General features: G+C 38.0%; 1 protein-coding gene across 2 annotated transcripts in view; it reads left to right on the forward strand.

Moving 5' to 3' along the window:
* The window catches only part of NBAS (NBAS subunit of NRZ tethering complex), a 249,354-nt gene that overhangs the window by 34,765 nt on the left and 191,770 nt on the right, over nt 1–22,819 (forward strand). For both annotated transcript variants that reach the window (XM_039887818.1, XM_039887819.1), the window contains exons 10-15: nt 4,918–5,056; nt 11,074–11,142; nt 12,914–13,042; nt 19,813–19,876; nt 20,743–20,936; nt 21,996–22,250. In XM_039887818.1, coding sequence (XP_039743752.1) covers nt 4,918–5,056; nt 11,074–11,142; nt 12,914–13,042; nt 19,813–19,876; nt 20,743–20,936; nt 21,996–22,250 — 850 coding nt within the window. The remainder of the gene's footprint in view (nt 1–4,917; nt 5,057–11,073; nt 11,143–12,913; nt 13,043–19,812; nt 19,877–20,742; nt 20,937–21,995; nt 22,251–22,819) is intronic.

A 22,819-nucleotide genomic window follows, 5' to 3' on the forward strand; every position in this document is an offset into this window, starting at 1 on the left:
TGCCTTTTATACATTTAAAGTATTTCTAATTTTCCTGCATTATAGTGATGCACAATATATTCTTTTACCAAGAGATAAATATACCTGTGTAAGAATGTGTGTATAACATAGTTTGCGAGCTTGTTCGGCACGTGCATTTATTAGGCATTGTCATGTCATGTTATTCTCCAAAACGATTGCTCCGGTCTTACATGTGGTTCATGAGAGTTACTGTGGATTTCTCCTCTTGTGACTTGCTAATTTGTTGTCCATTTGTATTTTGGGCTGATTGCGAGACATCTCTATAGATCCTAGCTGCTAATACTCTGTTAATTTTATATGTTGTAACCTCTCCTGGTGTGTAGCTCGTCTTCTCACGTAATGGATAGAAGATTTGGATTTTAATGTGGTCCAATTCAAAGGAGAATGACTTAATGATACTAGGGGAGGAAAGTGTATATAGGTCAAGGTGCCAACTCATGAAAAGAAAGATCTCCATGCTTCACATCTTACTGCTGAAGTCTAGCAAGAGTGAGGGCGGGCAGGGGCGAGCGGGGTCTCCATAGCCTTGTTCACTCTGTGCTGCTTAAGGAGAAAGTTGGAGCTTTAAATTCAGTCAGTCATTCAGGAAACATTTGTTGGGGATACTGTGCTGGGCCTCACTTCTCTCTTTCCCATTGACAATTTTCATTTAAATTACGTGGTTTTACCCTTGGAACTTACTCCTCTTCCTACCCTTTGGCTAGAGTTGCCCAGGAAGCCCATTCTAGCACAGTGATCATGATGGATGATGGAGAAGATTTATTTACCAGGCCAGGCATCCCCTCCCGCTCCCCCTCTCCTTCTCCTCTCTTTCTTTTCTTTTTCGTAATCACTTGTAGATTAGCCCTAGTCAACAAGTGAGTCCTGTAAAACAGTGAAGTAATGGACCAAATTAACATCTTGAATTGAGGTTGGTACCCCTTGGCACATATAACCGAAGGTAACTCTTCAGTGGACGTGGACTGAGTTAGCACGCCTTGTTCATCTCTATGTGCTCGGTGCCCCGCACATTGCTTGGCACACGATAGCTGCCATTTACACGTTTTGTGAACAGGTAGATGAAGTCTGCCAGTTGCTTCTTTTAAACACACGTAAGCACACATGCCCACTTGCATTCCTGTAGCTGGAGCCTCAGCGTCCCGAATTGCCGTACCGTTTGTTGGAAGTAGTACATGATTAGTCCCGTCATTCTGCCTTTTCTCCACTTGTTCTTTAGTCTGCTGCGAATTGGAAGAAAGGCTGTTTGGAAGCAGATATTGAATCGCTTTTGTTCTTAATGAATTGCTTTTGTTCTTAATGGAGCTTATCATATCGCAGCCAGCTTGATCTATGCATGGCCATGATGTTGGTCAGATTTTCAGAGGGAGGAAGTGTTTTCTAGTATCAAGACCAGAAGATATTAAATCTGAAATCTCAGCTCTGTTTTCTTCAGTAGTCAGGCAATTAAAATTTTATATGTATATTTTTTAAGCTGAAAATTAGATATGACATCTCCATGTCCCTCCTTGATATGGTAATGCATTTAAGTGATAACGCTCAATCTCTTGAGAGAAGAATTTTACTGTTAGTATAAACATATATGTTGCACATTCATCAGACAAAAATTATTTTTGTTATTGAGGTCTGCTTTCTCTTGTCCTTTTGGGGATTTGATGAGTTCTCAGTGTTTATTATAATTACAGGTTACTGATTTTTAAAGACAGGTTTTATGAGTCCCGTATTTTCTATTTGATTAAACATTGATTACATTTGCAAATGTAGATATTCAAAATTACCTGTTTTGTTTCTATTTAGAGGAGTTTTTCTTGACAAATTGACTTTTGCAAAACGTTTTCTTTAAGAAAAATTGGAAGCACGTTCATAGAGTAGTGTACTGACGTCGTTGTCTCCGTCATTAGTTGACGATCAGCTGACGGCCAGTCTGGCGTCATCCGTGTCCCTAGTCATTCCTCCACCGACCTTCTTCTCGATTATTTTGAAGTAGATCCTGGAAAGCATATTATTTCTTTAAGTATTTCAGTTTTATTTCTAAAAAATAAGGACTCTAAAAATAAACACAAACATGATGCTGTTATCATAGCAAAGGTCATTAACAATAATTTGTTAATATCATCGAACATCCAGACAGTGTTCTTTTTTAATTCATTGATCTACTCTGTTTTCTCTCTCTCTCTTGCTGGGTGGGAGAGGGAGGGAGAGAAGGAGACTTCTGAAGACCAGGTCATTTATTCTGTAGTTTCTTACTGTCTAGATTTCCCATTGTTTAGATTATAGTGTTGTTTATTAAAATATTCTTCTTTTGTCAACTGTATTTTCTTCGAATTGGTAGTTAGATTCACAGGAATAATGTGATTTTATCTGCTCTGGATATACCTTTTTTGGGGGGGAAATTATTTTAGTGTAAAAGTATCATTTGAACAGAATGGTTGTTCTAGGCAAGTAATACTCATACTACTAGCTTGACTTCGGACCCGAATCTCTTTTGCCCTGGCGAATAGGGTTAATCAGCTGTTAGCTCTGAGGGTTGGCCAAGGGTAGAAACAGCCCTGTGGGTTGCTTCGGGCCGTCTTCTCAAAATTTGTTGCTTCCAATTTGCTGTGATGTAAACTTGTTAGAGCCATCTGTAAAAGCAATAGGAAGAAGGCTTTGAGTGACGGCTCAGTTTGTGCGGCTGTGAATAAAGCTCATTTATATTTATGAATTTTGAGATTTTGAGTGGGGCTGAGCCCGTGGTTATACCTAGAAGGATTTTATGCAGTTTTGCATGTTTTATATCTGAGAATATATGGTAGAGATGAGTTTCTTTTTTCTTTTCAACTGGTCTCTGTTAGCTTAGCTCAGAAATAGGTGATAGAGCATGTTCCAGTAAGAAGAGAGCATCTGGGGCAGTGGAGTCCGCCAGAGCATCCGAGGTCCAGGGCTGGGAAGAAGCGAGGTGTGTAGTAGTTGGACATGTTTTCTCTGACAGATTGCTGCAAACTTCGTGGCTTAAAACAAGGTTAATATCCTACTGCTGGGGAGGAGAGACGTCCGAAGAGGGGCCTGTCTTCCCTTTTGCTTTTAAGGACCCTGTGGTTATGTTGGGCCATCCACATAATCCAGAGTCGTCTCCCTGCCTTAAGGTCACGTGTTAGGCATCTTAAATCTCTGTAACGTGACATGTTCCTAAGTTCCAGGACCAGAGCATGGACATCTTTCAGGGGCCATTATTTTGCCCATCTCACAAGCCGAGTAGAATTGAGAGGACAGGAGTTGCTTCCTGCGCTAATATAACTTTTTTTTTTTTTTTTACTTCCCTTGAGTTTACACTTCCACTGGTCTTGAAGACGCAGTATTGAGAGCTCATGGTGTTACGTCATGAGGTACTTATATTTATAATGACATAACTCTAAAAGTTAACGTTGGTTAACATAACCATTTAACAGTCAGTCTTTTGCTATGCCAACTCTAAGGAACTTTATGAAGTGTTTTCTTTCACCTTTCAATTTTTGTGAAGAAACTAAAATTGTTTAAGTTTTGGTTTTTCTCTGAGCATGGCCTGGAAAAAGTTAAATAATTAGTACGATGACGCTCATCCTCTTTTTGACAAAATGGGAGGCTAGTGATGACAGATATTGCGTCTGTTGTGATGACGGATACTGCTTATGTTTTGATGTAAAGGGAGCTCGATACTGTTTTGTCATCTGGGACAGCGGTGGATCGCGCCGGGAGCATAAAGTGGACCTGACCCCAGAAACCTCTGTTTTAAGTCTTTTTCTGGCTCTTGGGCAGCAGGGGTTTCCTAAGCATAATGGGGAGGACTTTTTAAAAAACAGAGACTTGGCGAAGTCTGTGGCTTCTCCCTGCTGTTCCTGTTGCCGTTAGGGACAGCCGCCGTTCACTAGGAATTGTCACGCTCCCTTTAACATATCGAAACTTTCACTGTCACACTGTTTTCTTTTCTAGACAGATAATTATGTTATCTGTTATACAGTTCCCTGCCAGGTTTACTGACATAACTTAAAACGTCATGACTGTTTCCGGTGACCTTAGTTTAATAAAACTATATTTTTTTGAAAATTACTAAGAGAGTAGATCTTAAGAGTTCTCATCACAAGAAAAAAATTTGTAACTCTGGTGACGGATGTTAACTACATTCACTGTGATCATTTCACAAATATACAAACCAATTTTGAATCAGTAGGTCGTCCACCTGAAACTAGTACAATGTCATGTGCCATTATTCCTCAATAAAAAAATCGTGACCGTTTGGGCTCCCTTATTAATAAGCAGCTTAATCTATATAGTGGCCGTATAGTCTTTTAATTGTTAGCACATGGTAGGCTCTTCTCCCTGTTGGTAATTGGTCTCTAACTGCTAACGAAGTGTGACAAACAGAAAAGTGAGCCAGTCATAAGGGACAGCTAGACTCCTAAACAGTCTTGTCCCAGAATAGTTATTACTGTGCATCTCTGTCCCGTCTGCCGCAGCCCCAGCTGTCATTTCTTTCTGACATCTGTAGTTGCGCCCTGGTTGTATCCGATGCATCGCTGTAATGAATACATATGCACCTGGTGAGATACACGTCTGTTTATTAAAGTTTATTGGTGTTAATAAAGTTTCTTTGATATTCAGTGGCCAACCTTTAAGACATTTTTTTTCTTTTCTAAATTCCCATCTGGGTTTCAGGTGCTTGAATGTTTAAGACTTACCTCTGCTTAAGTGAAGGTGAAATTATAATTGAAAAAAATTTTATTTTTTGTTGTTTCTTCTAAAATTTTTACCTTCTAGGTTTAGAATATAATAAATCTACATTAGTTTTCCTTGTGAAGGTAATTATTTCTGCTCTCTTTGTTTTGATGTTGTCTTGTTCATATTAGCAATTTATCAATTCTTTTTTTTTTCTCTCCTTTTTAGACTTTTACTGGTTGGTGGGTGTGAAACGGCTGGAGTGGGCATATCAAAAGCTTCCAGCTGTGGCCTTTCTGCCTGGCGAGTTCTTTCAGGGTCACCTTATTACAAGCAGGTGACTAATGGTGGAGACACGGTCACTGCAGTAAGTATTAGTTGTGGCGTTTCACATGATATCTGTGTGAATTTCAGAGGAGGAAATAATTTGTCTTGAATGAGGAAAGTGATTTAATGCTAGTGAAATGTTAGTATTTCTTTCAAATATCAAATTTATCTGAAACATATTGTATTTAACTTGGTCTCATTATTAGAAAAACAAACAACCTAACAATAGCCCCGTAACTCGCATTTGCTTACTTAGACATTAACATTGATTAAGCACTTTTTCGTGCTGGCAGCTGTTCTGAGCGCTGTTAGCTTTATGAGCACATTCGATGCTCAGTAACCCTTTCAGCTGGGTATCGTTACTCACCCCAGTCTATGAGGAAAGTGAAGTGTGGGTCACCCAGCTCACAAGCTGCAGAGTTAGAGTTCGAACTCTGGCAGAAGTTCCCCTGTTCTTAGCGACCATGCTGCACTTCCTCCCACTTTGTTTCATTTGTATACGGACTGTGCATCCAACCATCTATTCGTCCGTTCTAAATTTAAGGCTCTGTTTTGTGTCAGGCGCTCCTTTATGCTGTAATAGTCAACATAGGCTAGGCATGATGTGCTAAAAACAGTCATATAAGCAAAATGGAAAATCTAACATTTCTGTGGGTTACAATTTAAAATGTACTCCTTATTTGTGGCAGAGCCTGCTGTTGGTACCGCGACTCCCCCGGGTAGCTGGTTCCAGGTGATGGTTAAAGGACCTGTGGGGCTGGCCTCCTGTGGTTCCACTATCTCTAATTATGGCTTTAGGAGGGGAAGGGAGGGCTGAAAGGTAGAACTTTTTTTTACTGTTTTAAACCACAACTGCTTTCACTTCTGCTCACAGTTCATTTATAGTTAACTAATCATGTGGCCTCACTTACCTTCAAGGGGCCTGCAAGCAGTTTTCTGTGTGTCCAGAAAGGCAAGAAAAACTAGATATTAGTGAACAATAATTGTGTCTACCATGTTGGCCACCGGGTGATGTTGTACATCTTGGTTATTTGTGTAAACTGCGTGAAAGCAAACACTTGATCAAAATTACGCACCCTGTACTTAGCACATTGCCTGATGTGTGGTGGGCGCCCAGGTATTTTTTGAGTGAGGGAAGAAACCAACAAATTAAAGTGAAACACGACATAAGTGAGTGTGTTATGCTGTTTCTTCCTGTAATGACTGTATTCGTCCCATTATTTTCTGTCTTAAAATATATTGATTTCAAAATAATCCTCTAAAACCAAGAATGGTTAAAGGTTTTGTGTTGAAAACAAACTGATGAAGAAGTACTTTTGAAAAGAAATCTTTAGCAATTACAGTAAGCTTTCATTAATTTTTACTTTAGGTTTTAGCATATACTGAAATATGTAACTGAATTTAACCCAACAAAGTGGTAGTTTATTTATTTATTTTTATTTTTTTATTAAGTTGACTTACTGGTTTATCTAGCACCAGACTTTAAACCAGTTTCTATTTGTAGACCAGTTTATATAATAGTGTTGTGCTTTGAGCTTTTCCTTCCACTCTATCCATCTTTTCATTCTTGCACCCATTAGTTCTCTCTGTAGGATCCAGTGACGAGTCCAGATTGACTGGTATTAGGGACATTTTACAGATAAGGAGCCTGAGGACCTGTGAGATCCTACAAACAAAAACAGGGGAACAGGTGTGGAACCAGATCCTCTAGTTCTGGTTTAATACTGTCCCCCAGTCCCCATAAGAAATTATATACATACAGGTGGCATCGTCATATTTATGCTATGATGATTATCCCATAATTTATATATATATATAAAAAGTGAAGTTGGAATTGCTAATACATATTGGGCATATTATTTCATATTTGCAGGAATTTAGGTATGTTTCTCTCTCTGATGAAATTCATACCCAGCTTGCAGTTTTGATTGTGAAATATATCAGGGCAGATCTTGGAAAGACTTTGAAAAAATTTATCTCTAGATTCCATGTGTGATGTCTGCAGCTTATTTTTAAATGGTTCAGTCAAAAAATAATTTAAAAAAATTATATACACGGGAAAAACAAATGTGGCAAAATGTTAATAATTGGTGAAAGGTATGCTGTATTTCATTACATAATCATTTGAACTTTTCAGTTACTGTGAAATTTGTCAAAATTAAAAAATAGGTGTGGCGTGTGCACAAGGAGAGAGGAGATAGGCAAACCCCGAAAGTCCGTCTCAGTACAGTGTGATCAAGTGTGTTTGTGACAGGGTCTGGAGGAGGGAGAGTCAGGGTATTGTCACGTAGCATGGGACCTTTCTAACCTTGGCTTTTTTTCAACTCTTGTGCTTTCACTTTGCTTTTTACTGGAGTAGTGGAATCTGCTCTGCTATGCATGGTCGTCCTTCTCTGGCCTCAAGCTTCAATATTGGAGTCTTTTAAAAGAAAATTGGTTTTTGCACTGACAGAATAAGCAGGGGGAAATAGTGAATTGCAAATTGAATGCTCTGCTGTATGATTAACTTCTTGAAATGCTGCAAGTGCGTTTTAATTATGTTAGTGCCTTTTAAATGTATCTTGCAGCTAAATTTACAATCATTCTACATAGCCTTCCTCCACTTCCAAATAATTCGAGCGATGGGCTTAGTTCCTTTTGTTAGGTGGCAGAAATTGTCCTTATTGGACCTCTTCTTATTGTGTTTAAGGTTGCTGTTGCATTGGGGTGGATATTGACTGAAAAATGCTGCTGACACATATATTCCAGGCCCTTGCAAGGCTGCTGGGTTGTAAAAGAGACTATGCAAAATTCAATATATGCATTGCCCCGAGTTTCCAAATTAATGTCGGTGTCATCTGTGTGAGATAGTTTTATTTATTCATTTGTTCAACATCGAATCTCTGCTCTAGGTAATAGAATATAAAGGTAGCAGCCCTCAACGACTTTATTGTGTTGGAGGATACAGCCGTGTCCATAAATAAGGCCAGTAAACTGTAACAGGTACCAGATTAGAGTTCAGTAACTGGAAGGAAGGAAGGAACTCACACTCAGGAGTCAGAAGGCTGGGACTGGAATTCTGGCTCATCACTTACCATTGTGCATTAAGACTTTTGCCAGGATCATACGAGGTAATATCTGCAAAGCACCTGATAAACCATAAAATACACAGTGTTGTTATTATCTCTTTCTAAGTTATTATTATCGATTTCTAAGATCAAAATTTTAGAAAAAGTGTATAAAGTGAACAAAGCTATTTTTTGTTATCGATGCTGCCGCTTTTTCATCATAGAACATTGTGGAAAGAACATGGGCTTTTTGGCACCTTATTCCCCTAATAAATCCTATTGTCCTAGAAAGATAGAAGTAATCAGAAGAATATTGCCGTAGGACGCACCGCCAGCCTGCGTCTGTGCCTGCACCTTTCCTCCTGTTATTGCCGACAGGCTGTCCTTGCAGCAGTGAAGGCCAGCCCTTCCATCATCCACTAGATCTCACGTGCTTGCTTCTCGAAGGATGTTTTTCCTACACCACGAATTTTGTTGTCTACTAGATTTATCAGCATACAACATGCTTCTCTTTTTCTTATCGCAAAAACTCTTTGGTTTTGAGGGGATTTTGACTTCGCTAAATCTACCATCCTGTTTATTTTCCTTTCTTCAACATGTTCAAGAGTTGTTTGTACTTGTTTCTAGGTCTCTCTTTCCAGTCTCTCTTGAATTCACTTGAATGGGGATTTACCTCTATCATTTCACTGAAACTATCTTATGGATGTTATCAGTGTCCTCCAGTATTTTACAATTTATCAGTTTTTTTGATGTTCTTTAATTCCTAATTCCTTATGCAAAAATTAGTTTATTTTCCTCTTTCCCTTTCTTTTCCCTTCTATAGTTGTGTTATTTCTACTCTGTCAAAACAATATTTACACATTAGTTTCTACTGTCATCCTCACATTTCTTTTGTCTTAAATGTCCATTCGTATATTCCACAATGCTCATTGGCATTTCTTTGGTTGAAATTTTCCCAGTCATCTCTTGGTTGGATGAAATTATTCTCTAGTAGATGTTTCAAGAAAGGCTTATAGTTGGAGAAATTCTTCAGCTTTTGTATGTTCAAATTGTTTTTCCTGGATATTTGAAGGAAAATATGTCTGGATATAAAAATCCTTGGTTTATTCTTTCTTCCATTGAGCTTAAACCCCACTACTCTGTTGTTGCTTTGTTGCTTTGTATTGTATGTGGAATTTGATAAGTCTAATGTAAGTTAAATTTTTTCCCTTTGTATGGTATTTGGCCATTCTGCTTGGAGACCTTGAGTTACTGTATCTTCAAAATCTAATAGCTTTCCTAGGGTATTTCTTGTAGTTGATTATTCTGGCTTAATTTCCCCAGGTTCCCATTGGCTCTTTCAATGTGTAGATTCAGATCTTTTTCTATTTCTGGTTTTATTGGATTATAAATTTAACAGTGATTTTGGATGGGCCTTAGACCCTTTTGCTAGCTTCCTTCGTCTATCCTCCCTGGGCCCTGAAGTTTTTTTTCAATCTGCTTTTGAAAAAATACCACCAAGCCTGGGTTGGGGGTTATGGTGGCCGTGGGGACATGGCGAGAGCAAGAGCAAGTGGAGCTGACACCCTGGGATTTGGTGATTTTTCTCTTTCTACTTACAGTTATTTTGAAGTTTGGGTTGTCCTCATCTTCAAGTTAAGCTGTGGGCGTGGTTTCCCCGTAAATTGATTTTTCTCTTCTTATTCTTTTCTGATGTTGGAAAACAGATTGAGAGATGTGGAGCTAGGCCATCACTGATATCTTGAGCTACTCAGAAGTTGTGGTAGGAAACTTTTTAACCTCAACGAAACAATACTGTCTTTCGCCTTTTTCTTTTAAATTAAGGTAAATTTCACAAAACATAAAATTAACCATTAGCCATTTTAAAGTGTACAATTCAGTGGCAGTTAGCACAATCAAAATGTTGTGCAACCACCACCACCATCTAGTTCCAGAAAACATTTTCATCACTCCAGAAGGAAGCCTCATGCCCGCTGGGCCATCATACCCTGTTCTCTCCTCCCCCCAGCTCCGGGCAGCCACTGGTCTGCTTTCTGTTATATAGATCTACCTATCCTAAAGCTGTCATATAAATGGAGTCATACAATATGTGGCTATTTGTATCTGGCTTCTTTCATGTAGCAAAATATTTTCAAGGTTCATCCTAGTTGTAGCACGCATCAGTACCCCTTTTTTATGAGTGAATAATATTCTACTGTATGCATATACATTTGTTATCCATTCCTTAGTTAACGCACATTTGAGTTGTTTCTGCTTTTCGGCTATTGTGAATAGTATTGCCATGAATATTCAGGTATGAGAATTTGTTTAAATACCTGTTTTCAGTTCTTTTGGGTATATACTTAGAAGGACTTGCTGAGTCCTGTGATAATAATGTGTTTAACTTTTTGAGGAACGGTCAAACTGTCTTCTACTGTTTATGATTTTATGTTCCCACCGACAGTGTGCTATGGTTCCAAATTCTCTACATCTTGAACAACACTTGTTATTTTTCAGTTTTTACAATTACACCTATCTCCCCCTCTTGCTTTCATAAGTATATTTGTTAAATCTAAGGACAATAATAGCCTTGTGTTATTTCAAATACTGGTTTCTAAATGATGACTTTTCCCCTGGTATTTTTTAAGTATAGGATCAACTCCTTAATGAATAGAATTTCTGTTGGAAGTTTTGACCGTCATGATGTTAGAGTCAAATGATAACCTGGGGCAGCATTGTTTGAGAGTAGCTTGGAGAGGATTCTAATCCGCATGGATTATAGTAGACTTATGTATGTATTTAAAAAGCGTTTGATCATGGGTATATTTTGTAAGATTAACCTCTTGGTAGATTTTTCTTTTTTTCAAATAAAAACAGTGTCACTATGATCTGTGACACCTATTGATGATTTTCTTAACCATTTCTTCAAATACTAGATTTGCTTTAGTTTTCATTTTGTGATCAAAGGACTTTTTACAGTGAGAAAATATTACATTAATCTTTCCTTGTATGACGTGCATTTATTTTTCAGGTACCAAAGACACTGGGATTATTAAGGATGTTAAGTGCCAAGTTTTACAGTCGCCCAGGACAAGAACAGGTAACTCAGAAGCTTAACCTTGTGCTTCTCAAATATTTTCACCAGAGTACCTTTAAGGGCAGAGTCAAATGAGCCTTGAGTGTTACAGATTTCATCTGGATATGTTCTTAATTGTACACAATGTGGGCATATGCGTTACTAAGACTTCCTGGACTCTTTTGGGTCTCCTCCAGTTTCTGCCTCTGTAAACGCTGGAGGAGGGGTGGAGAGATCTTTTAGCTCATAAACATCTGTCCTACTGAGGCTCACCTTATGCCAAATCACAGAGCGTATTGACGCTAGAGTTGTGGCAGGAAACTGCCAGGTCCTGCATCTCCTGCCCCTGTCTCCATCACAGGGAAGGGATGTTTTGCTCGAAGTGCTTTTACTTTTGTTGCTTCTCTTTCCTAGGTCCCAGGCATTTGTATTTTAATCTTGCATTTAATTCTGGCATTCTGGGTCAGACTTGTTATCTCCGATCCAGTTAAGGTGATTAGTCCTCAGAGAGATTAGAGGATGTCAATATTTTCATCTATCCACTCATCCAACAGTGTTCCTCACTTCCTGAAATTGTTCTATTTTTGGTGGCTTATGTGCCTTAGTCACTTTGACATGAGGACTAAAACTCTAATGACTGCGGAGGCCAGGTACCTAACATGGTGAACTGAGCCAGGTGTCAATTCTGGACTTTTGCTATAGTCATGTTAAGTTTTCAGTTCTGTAGTGATGGTTGGCCTCAATCTTGGGGCCATAATGGAGAATGGTGGGTGCACTGGCTAGGTGGAAAGCTTCTAAGGGTGACTATCGTACCTAGTCCCCCTTGATTATTGCCATCTGGGGATGGTGGCCCCTGTTTTGCCAGATTTTCTAAAAGTTTAGGGGAAATAAGGTTCCGGGCTACTATTTTCAGGTCTCTGTTTTATTCTTTGTGGTTCAACTTTCTTAGAGCCTGGCCTTAACAAACGCTTGAATGATAAGTAGTCCAGGTAGTGTTTGTTTGATTCTTCTGGCTCTGTTGTGGGTGGTAGGCAGGTGATGTCTCTGCTCATTTGGTTTCCCTCACTTTGGTAATGAAGCAAAGCTGGTATTCTCATAGGAAAGGACAGAGGATTATTTGGGTAGGTAGGCCTCGAAAAACAAGAGTGTTCTCTGTATACCCTCAGGTCGGCCCTATAAAATCAGTGGATTATAGAGTTTTTCTCCTCCTCGGCAACAATTAGATTCCTTAAATTGGATAATTTTCCAGCAAATCTGGACTGTCCTAAATATTCATAGTGTTCCGTAAGTTAGGGACTGCATTTTTTCCCTCTTCCTGCCTTCTGTTCCCATCAGCCTTGGATCCTCTTTTCTTCCATCTCTCTCTCTTTCTCCTTCTCCCTATCCTTCTCATTCACAGCATGAGGTTGTGACCTGTCTGTGATGTTTAGACTATTATAGACATTTTATACAGAATCTTATAAAGATACGGACCCCAAATTCAAGAAAATCTACTCAACATTAACCTATAAAAGTTATTGAAAACTCATGTTAATTGATGTGTGATAGAAGGGAATATTTTCATAATGCTCTCATACTTGGGTTTATTTATAAATTATAACACTATAACACAGATTTAAAACATCTCCTTAAGGGTGAGTCCTGTCTCTGTATGCTGGAGTGCATTCATAGCGGTAGGAGCGGTTGGAACCATTAAATACGAGAGGCCATTTACAGTGTTGTTAATTTCTGGAGAGTATTTCTGTTCAGCGTAATTCCCTCGCCCTGACATTAATGTCATGTAATTATTGTGTAGGACGGGATCTTTAGGATGAGCCTTTCTCCAGATGGTTCCCTCCTTGCAGCCATTCACTTCTCTGGGAAGCTGAGCATCTGGGCCATTCCATCTCTGAAGCAGCAAGGGGAATGGCATCAAAATGAGCAGGTATGTCTCTTCTTTACGATTATTCTTAGAATGATTCTCACTTAAAGGCGAGTACTGACAATATTAATTTTATTTTGTCGATATTTTACAGATATTATTTATCGTCATTCCAGAACTTTAGTTCAATTCTAATATCATCAGTGTAGCAGAACAGATTAAGAATGGAGTAGCGCTGTGTACTGATTTTAATTTGTAGTGTAACATAACTGTGTGTACTGAGTGTAATCTGTTTGTCGAATCCTCCATTTTCCCCCTTTTTTCATTCCAAAAATACAGAATGGAGATGTTAGTTTTTCAGCAAAAGTCAACAGACACGATCTAGACTCTGGAGAGTCAGTATCTAAAAGGCTTACAAAGCCTCCCCAATTCTGCAATGCCAGCATCACTGGGCTTCCTTCAGCCTCGAAGAGAGTTACCGTCTCTTTACTCCAAAGGTAGATAGTGACGATATAGAAAAAGATAGAACTGCTTTTTTTTTTTTAATGTCTTGCAACGACCAGTTTTAAGAATTAAATAATTTAGTTGTTTACAAACAGAATCAACATCTGTTATAATTTAATATCATGATGGGCATGTAAGGTCTGCTCGTATAATGCTGTATGTTGTGATAGGTTGAAGATTTAAAGAAAAATCTTCTCAATTACATAGAGCTTATGTTATAACTCTTTTACTCTTCTGATGATTATTTTGCATTCAGAACTTTAAGGGTTAATTTCCTTTTGTCACTTCCCAATTGCCCTTTTCCTGTAGAAATACCTTGTCATCAGCTTTGGTGGATAGTTTTGTAATTCTAAGACTGGAGCATGTTCCCTGAATGATCTGAATGGATATTTTCTTTCAAAGTTCTTTTAAATTTCATTTCGTCAAGTTAAATTGCACTATTAAAAGAATTCTTAATAAGCAAACAGCATTTTTTTTTTTCCAGAATAGCAGAGGCAAAGAGAAAAGTAGATCTACATTTTCTTACTCTTTTTCATTGTCTTAAATTTTATTTGTTTTGTCTATTCTTCAATATCTTAAAATCACTTTAGGAAGGTTTTTTTTTCTCATCTTAATTGACACTCACCTTCAATTTCATTTGGTCTCCACATCTCTACCACCTCTCCCACTTACTGGGTCTAGATTTGTTCTAAACAGAAGAGGTGCTTGCTCAGTCTTTGCCCTCAGTAGCTACATACAAGGGACATTTTCTCTCCTGAAATTACAGCTATCTTGACTTAGATCTTTCCTCTAGAAGTAGAGTGGATCAGCTCTCAAAACTATTTAAACAGACTCACGGACATGGATAGACTAGTGGTTACCAGAGAGTGGGGGGTAAGAGGAGAAGTAGGGAAAAAACCCCAAAAACGTTAACATATTTTAGCTAGGCATGTCAGATAATTGATCCAGAAGGTGCTCTGCATTTTACATGGTTATCAATGTATTGTGATAAAATATTCAGCTTTTATCACTCGGGAAGATCCTGATGTTCTGTTATAGTGGGAAATTTTACATTTGGGCAAATTATTTTCATTCACCTAATTGAAGTAGTAATTGAGTTTTGAAGCACACTTACTATTTTATCTTGTGAATAGCCTAGAATGTCACACTAAAGCCTATTCATGCAAAATCCATTCATATGCTTTTTTTGTTTACTGAAATTCTGGATACCCTCCTTCCCCCCACCCGCCCCGCAACGATAAATGGCATCTGTTGTAGTCCTTACTGGCCTACACCAAGCTTTTTAACTGGTTAGACATATTTTTGTCTTAGTTGCCAATCAGTGTCATTATATGTTATTCATTAATTAGAAATTTATAGTGATCCTATTAAAAGAATTTAAAACTCGGTTAAAAACCTTCCTACTGGAGAATGGATAAGTATAAATATTTCAGTAATTTGGACTAGGTCATCAGCAAAGTAATGGGGTAGGGAAAAAAAAGAGAATTCGCAAATAGCAAGAGAGGTGCATGGTGGGAAGAGATGAATTCAGGCCAGAAGGTTGTCTCCTGTGTGCTCTAGTGAGAGTCTTTTGAACAGAAATACCCCGAGAGGTTAGCAGGGCAGTTCGTTAGGAATTACTGTGGCATGCTTTTTATTGTTGTACCTCAGTGAGCTTCCGTCTCACCCCCGGGGCCTCTGATCCAGTGTCCCCCCGAGACAGTCTGCAGATAGGCCATTTGGTGATGAAATTTGGTTCTCAAGCTAGTTGTATCTTTTATTACAAATTTACAAAATCTTAGGGTTGTATATCACTTTCTTTGGATTTGGTTGATATAAATTTCCCTTGAATGCCTGAGAAAACTGGAAAAAATAGGTTTTGGGCTCACAGCCCCGAAAACCTGGTAGCTGTCACCAAAGATATTTTGCAGGGAGTAGAATCCTTTGCCAAGGAAACAGTGGCTTAACGATGGCTAAGGGCCTAATCCTGCCTTAGTTGCCATTCCCTCCGTCGCTCAGCGTGCCACCTGATTCCAGAGGTCATCCCATCATGGGAGCAGGGGCTGCAGCCCCTCCTTTACCTCGCTGCTGCTCAGCACGTGGAAAGACTATAATAGCTGCATGGAACAGACTGTGCCCTCCGGGATCTCTGCTAATTTTAGCCTCAAAAGGAATTTTTGTCCAAAGTTGAAAACACAGAAGGCATTTAATTTTATCAATTCTTTTCTTTAAAATTCTAAGGTTACGGTCAAAATGCAAACCCCTTTGTTAACCTGCCATCTTTCCTCTTGTGACCGTTGTACTGCTTGTCTCAGGATTATTCAAGTATGCAGTTGAGCTCAGATTAGATTTTATACCTCTTGGGCTCTGATATTCATGCTCTTTCCATGACCGTTTCAGAAAAGAAATACAGTTTATAAAGGTGGAAAAAGACACTATTTATTAGGCTTTATTTGTTTGATGATCTTTAAAACAACAGGGACAAATCCTTTTTCTCCATGAACGTAACACAGATTTCTTCAGCTCACTCACATGTGTTGAACTCTTGAGCTAGTTAGTGTATACCGGTACTGGAATAAATAATTGAGACAGCCTGTCATTCGTAAACCCTTAACTTTATAATAAGTATCTACAGTACTTATGTGATGGGACCTGAGGTGAGGGTGGTAACACTTTGTCCGGCAGAAGGAGTTTGAACAACCGTAGTTTCTTGAGTCTTTCACCTATAACCTCTGGGGATCAATTGCAATGGGTTGGGCATTTTCGATTTGGACTTTAATGTATGAACGGAGTCACTAAAATCTGACATGCTAGAATAAGTGTTGTAAAGCTTGTAACAATACTATAAAGAGTAGATTGTTAACTATATTCGTAACAGCCGTAAAATAATAGTGTTCAACTGTTTATTGAATCCCTACCAAATGCTAGAGTAGAAAATGCAATAAGTCACAGTTCTTGCCCTTAAGATGTTCACAGTCTTGCAAAGGAAATTATAAACAAATCCATAAAACATCACGTTAATATTATGAAAAGATCAGCTCAGAGGAAAGACAGATAAATTCAGTTGGTGGTGTCAGCGAGGATTGTTGGGAATAAATAGCATTTGTATAGCAAGGCCTGGCTGTCCAACAGAGCAATTTTCATCTATTCTATTTGCTTTACAGCAACCCTCTAAGTAAAAAGTGTGTTTATACTCATTTTAATAGATAGGAATAGTGCTCAAATTGGTTAACATAGGTCATGAAATGTTAGAATCAAGATTCCATTTTGACTCAGATTCTCTGACTTCATAGGTAAGCCTTTCTTTCAGAGTATCTTCTTACAGTGCTTACATTGAGAAATACTTGTATACTAGCTACGCTCTTAGGCAAATCAAGTACTAGCTATGCTATTTAAAGGGAAACAAGGGAGAGGTAGGCCACATTGTATATATGGATGGCACCTCCTGGAGCTGTGCACGTCATTGTGGAGACACGGGAAATGAGATATTAATAAGTGAGAAGCATGTCATGTTCTCATCACTGGCTGAAAAACACTTTAAAACACTTAAACAGCTGAACAACACTTAATTAAACAGCTGCTCTTTTCTCATTTGTCTAGCAATAGTCAAGTGACGTTGGCTCAGCCAGGTAGGACAGGGCTTTGCGTCTCTTTATGGCTGCTCTAGCAGATTAATGGATAAAGCCTCTTAGTTTAAAATAGATTCGATGATAATGTGTAGCATATAGCCAGAGCTTGTAATTTTAGCTTAAACATTGCCTGAAAAGAAACTAACGTTACCGTTACGGTGTGCAACTTTAAACTCTTTTATCAAGTCGTGGATTCAGCTCAGCTGGGGCTTTCTTCACATAATTTGCTACTTTATTAGTGTTCATAATGTGCTTTGTGTGATTATTTTCTCTCTCAAACCTAATGATTAAAGATAGTCATGGAAGTGCCTGTTCTGATTTACTCCTGTCTAGTTTGGAGTTGATTAAATACTTTGGCTTTTGTTGTCAATGTGAAAATCCATCTGGCTAGAAATCTGTGAGTATTAAGTTCTGTTCATGTCTGGAGTATAGTAAAATTCTAAAGTGATTTTCATTTCAAACAATTCCCATATGTTATGTTTATATATTTACGTCTCATTTTTGGTCTTAATTTTTCTCTGAAGAAGTTTTATTATTTGCGTATTTGTACTTCCTTGGATGTAGTAGACAGAAAACTTATCTTTTCCCTTTTTATTTTATTTTCTTTGACCCATAGTAGATATGGACTAATTTTGATGAATGAATGAGTCAATGAAGGATAAGGGAGAAGATGACAGTTCGTGTGATTAATCTCGATACAATCCAAAGTTATTTCCACAACTTTACTGGACTGTGAGCTCCTTGAGAACAGGCACTGAATATGCATTTCTTCCGTGGGCTCTGACATAGGGCTTGGCATATTAAATACTAATAAATGCTTGTGGAGTAAATAAACTTTTGAAAGTTTTGAAAGATTACTTTTAGGTCAACAGAGGAAGGGGCCCATTATATTTAGCTTCTAGCCATTAAAAAAAAATGGACACATCCTTAAATCTGGATAATGTTGGTTTAGCCATAATAGGCTTTCTGTACCAAATCTGTAAGTGTAGGAAGACTAGTACTATGTCAGCTAATTTTCCTATAGCATAGACATTTTAATTAGGGCTCAGTGATTTACGTGACAGGTTAATTCATTCACTCATTCACCGTTTAGCTATCGTGACATGCGATCACTATAATGGATCTAGATGCAGAAGAAAAGTCTTCACCTTGTGTTTAAAATTGAATTTGCAAGAGACACCCATTATTTAAGCAATCTGCAGGGAGCAGTCTAGTCCCAAAGTGCCCGGAGACTGGCTCTCAGTGTTTGTTCATCATGTGCTTTCTCATCATTGACTTTGATTAAGACAAGCACACTTTGAATTCTCAAAGTACTTATGCCAATGAGATGATTTCTTTAAAATACTTTCTCAAGTTTTGTGTGTGTGTGTGTGTGTGTGTGTGTGTTATTTCATTGTGATTTGTATACCTCCTTAAATTTACCCAAGGCTGAGTCATGATTATTGTTGTTTGCTGGGCTTAACGTTTAAAAGTGTCATTTTCTACTCCTCTTGTGTACTCCAGAATGTAAGTCGGGAGACACATGTGTCATCATGTAAATAAATGGCAGTGAGCGTATGGTGCCGTTGGAGCATGCACAGCTGGTGATTTGGAAGCACTGAAAACTTCTAAAGTTCCTTATAAATGATCAAATAAGATTTCATTATAATTGGTTATTTTTAATAATACATATCTTATAGTATTCTACAACTTTGAAATGTAATCATCCTTTTATGATTAAGTCAACCGGGACAATCTGTTTCTTCCCGTAGCATATAAATAGCCTTTTATGATAACTTTTTTTTTTTTGGATGAAGTTTAAAGAATTATATCTTCTGTTTTCAGGGACTACTCTGAGTGACTTATAGTAGTAGAGAGCAGGAAGTTCTTTCAGGCCATGGAAAGAAATATCAATTTTAATAATCTGAAGTCTTAGCCACTGAGAAATTGGTATTTGATGCAAAAGATGCATTTGACTTAAGTATAGCATCACTTGTTTTAGGCTTAAGATTTCTGATAAACACCTAAATGGTTTTTTTTGTTGTTGTTTTTTTTGTTTTCCATACTATTGTAATTCTGAAGATTAATTAACAGTGAGCCAAGAGGGTGTCTGGCGGTGGCTTAATCTCGATTGTTTTATAATACTTCAGAAATAATGATGTGTCATTACATTCTCAAAGTTGGGCATGACATTAGGTTGCCATGAGATTAGAGTACAAATGGATTCCATTCGAGGATTGCACGGTTATATTTTTTCACTTAGTAAATTTTTAGTCATAGAAAGAAAGTTAGGCTGTGGATTTCAGTTTCAGAGCCATGGACACCCAGGCCTGGGGGGCTTGCTTGGTTTATAAGTGGTAGGAGCAGAACTTGGGTCCAGGTTGGTGTTTACTCACAATAGCAGTCTTCTGCCAGTCTGTAAGTATGTGAGAGTGTAGCATTAATTGTTGCTTTCGTTTGTATTCATTGTATACTCATTATTCTTATTATCATAGACATCTTCTTTGTATGCATGCTGTTTTCATCACATCGAGCCCCAGTCCTTGCATATGCACATTTTAACTCCAAGAATAATTGCTTTTCAAGGTTATGGAGAGAAGTAGATTTCAACTAGGTGTAACTAAGATCAAAGGAAGCATCATCTCTATATTTTGTTAATAAAAAAGTCCATAATTCTTGATGATGTTCTCATAATTTTCTTATATTTTTGACTCAGTTCATGTGTTTGTTTTTCACACTTAGCCAGGCTTTGATGACCTTAATCCTGCTTGGAGACTCTCTGCTGAAAAGAGAAAAAAAATCAAAGGTGAGTTGCGTGAAATACGATAATTAAAATTTTGAGAGACTCCTTTGGTGTAATAAAGATGCTCTTTAGATGATATAATATGGAGAGGAAAAAATCTTTTCACCTTCTTAGGTTCTCTGGCCAGGGCTCTGTAAAATTAGATTGATGAAAGACAGATGACAAGACAAAAATAAACAGAAATTTTATTAGCATGTACATGGAGCTTACACATGGGAGTACTCAGAAGTGAGTAACTCTGAGGGTTGGTTGGAAATCAGACTTTTATAGCATCTTAGCAAAGGAAAACTACATTTTAGAGAAGTGACAAGACAGAGGAAAAGAACTTTGAGTTTCTCAAATTCCTTCAGCTTAAAGTATTTCTTATGTCAAAGTGGTGTATTTTCAGGTGTCGTATCCTGATCCCCTTCATAACTCTAAGAGGAAGTCAGTGTTGAGAACTATTATATATCTGCCCTATATTTTTAAAAAGGGTATAATTCTCTCATATTGTTTGAAAAGTGATAGATGAACATTTTCCAAAACCTTTTATAACCTTCGTAATTTGTATACTTTGTACACATCTGCCTTTCAATTTTTTATATTGAAAGTGGTGGACTGTATCTGTATGTTCATTTTTTGAAAGACCTTAATATATTTACCTCTGCATCTCTAATTTTTGACTTTCACTGGCAAATTGTTGGCACTCAGATATTTATTAAATAAATTACCATTTTGTAAAAATTTGAGTGATGACTCACTATTTTTTTTCATCATTTAACAGGCTTCTGGGACAAAAATATAGTTTTTAAATTGACTATTGAACTACATGTGTTGTATTTAAACAACATTAACAGGTGCGTTTGTATTGATTCTACTTCTCTCATCAGATAAAGGGTCTTTTTACCCACTGATAGATGTAAATTGGTGGGCAGACAACGCGGTGACTTTGGCTCGCTGCTCCGGTGCTTTGACTGTTTCTTCAGTGAAAACTTTGAAGAATTTACTGGGAAAATCCTGTGAATGGTTTGAACCGTCACCTCAAGTCACTGCTACCCATGATGGGGGATTTTTAAGTTTGGAGGTAACGCTTTCCCTTTTAGAACAACCAGTCAGTGTGTTTGAAAGTAAACATGTATTTCACTAAAAATCGAAAGATCCAGTTTTTTTTTTTTTTTTGAATTTAGTTATCTACTTTTGGCTTTAAAAACAAAAAGGATTATTATTTAGTCAACTAAAAAGTTGCGTTGTAAAAGAATGAAGATGATTTATAGTCGTGCTCTGAAGCATTTTTCTTCATTGACATGATGTTTTTATTTTTTCTGTTAGTCATCTTAAAATGTAAAAGGTATTGCTGCCTCAGAAATATAGTCTTTAACCTATTTCTATGAAGATGATTTAAAAATTGTGGATTTTTTAGTAAGTAAAGCTTGTTATGACAGTGGTCTGGAAAGTAGAGGCTAGTAATTTTAAGTTAGGTTTTGGTCACTTAAAATTATTTTAAGTCTGAAGGGTAAAAGACTTCAGTAGCTTTCGCTTCATTGTAGATGGACAGGTATTTTACCTCAAAGTTTGTTACTGAGTCTAAAGATGTTATTTAGAGAGAATTATGGCTTAAAATCTAAGCCGACTCTGTTAAGTCTGGAATGAACGTTGTCTTTAACAGTGAGGCTTTCATACTCAGAACTCTGTGAAGCCATTAGGCATTTTTAAAAAGGGGGAAGGTAGGAGAGAGATTCTCGGTAAAGCAAATAAACATGTTCATGTTAATTTTTAAATAGATTTTTTTTTTTTTTAAAAAACTTACTTTTTCCACAGCTGGTATAACAATATCAAAAGTGAAAAATTAACACTCTCAACTCCTTCATTTCCCTAAAATAATTACCAGGCATATATTTAGGAGATCATATTAATGACCGCTTATTAAAACAGGCTTTAGTTTGGCGACTCGGAGCCAGTAATCTATGTGTGTGTTTCTGGAGCTGTTGATGGCTGTTGTTGAGTTCCTCTGAGGTTCATTGTTAGTCTTAATCACGTGGCTGATGTAATGAATCAGACCAGAGTAGAATTAAAAATTTTTCTCATCACTTCTGCAACTTGTCTTCAATTTCTCACTATTCATTTAACATCTTTTTCAATTCAGTGCGAGATTAAACTTGCCCCCAAACGATCTCGTTTGGAGACAAGGGGTGGGGAAGACGACAGAGAAGAGGATTCTGATTCTGATCAGGAAATGTCTGCCAAGGCTCGCTACTTTGGTTACATAAAACAGGGTCTGTACTTAGTGACAGAAATGGAGCGATTCGCACCTCTCCGGAGACGCCCGCGAACCTTTACGAAAAACTATCGCCTTGTGAGTTTGCGCTCCACAACTCCGGAGGAGCTGTACCAGCGGAAGGTGAGAGTGTCGGGTGACCAGCCAAGTTCACGGGCATCCAGATTTTATTTCGTTTTATTGAGAAAAACTAATTTTTTGATAAAGGAAGAAATTTAAAGAGGGATCGTTATATTATTGATACGTTAGAAATATCAGTATTATAAAGCTTTTGAAAATAATACCAATCTTTGTGCCTGAGTAATCCAAATAAAAACAGTGGATCAAAGGCGCATTCAGACTGATCGATCACTTTGCGGCTTGGCCCGGGTTTCTGCCACCTTCCCGGGGCCTCCAGCTCCCATCTTGTTTGTGTTTCAGCACCGCTGTCTCCTAGGACGCTGGGGTGGGGGAACACGAGCTTTGTAGTCCGGGCCCTGCTTGGGAGGCAGACTGGGCCAGCACTGAGTATTCTGGCCACTCGTGCTGCTCCTGCAGCCTTGGGGGTAGGGCCCTGGACTAGGAGTCAGGCCGTGGGCGCTGCTCATTCTGGTTTTGCCATCATTTTACTCTGTAAACGTGGGCGTTTCACACCTTCTGTCTCTCAGCTTTCTTTCTGTTAAAATGCTAAAAGAAATCCTTGCTCTATCTTC

The sequence above is a fragment of the Pteropus medius genome, unplaced genomic scaffold, assembly GCF_902729225.1.
Source record: "Pteropus medius unplaced genomic scaffold, Ma_sr-lr_union100, whole genome shotgun sequence".
Classification (NCBI taxonomy): Eukaryota; Metazoa; Chordata; class Mammalia; order Chiroptera; family Pteropodidae; genus Pteropus; species Pteropus medius.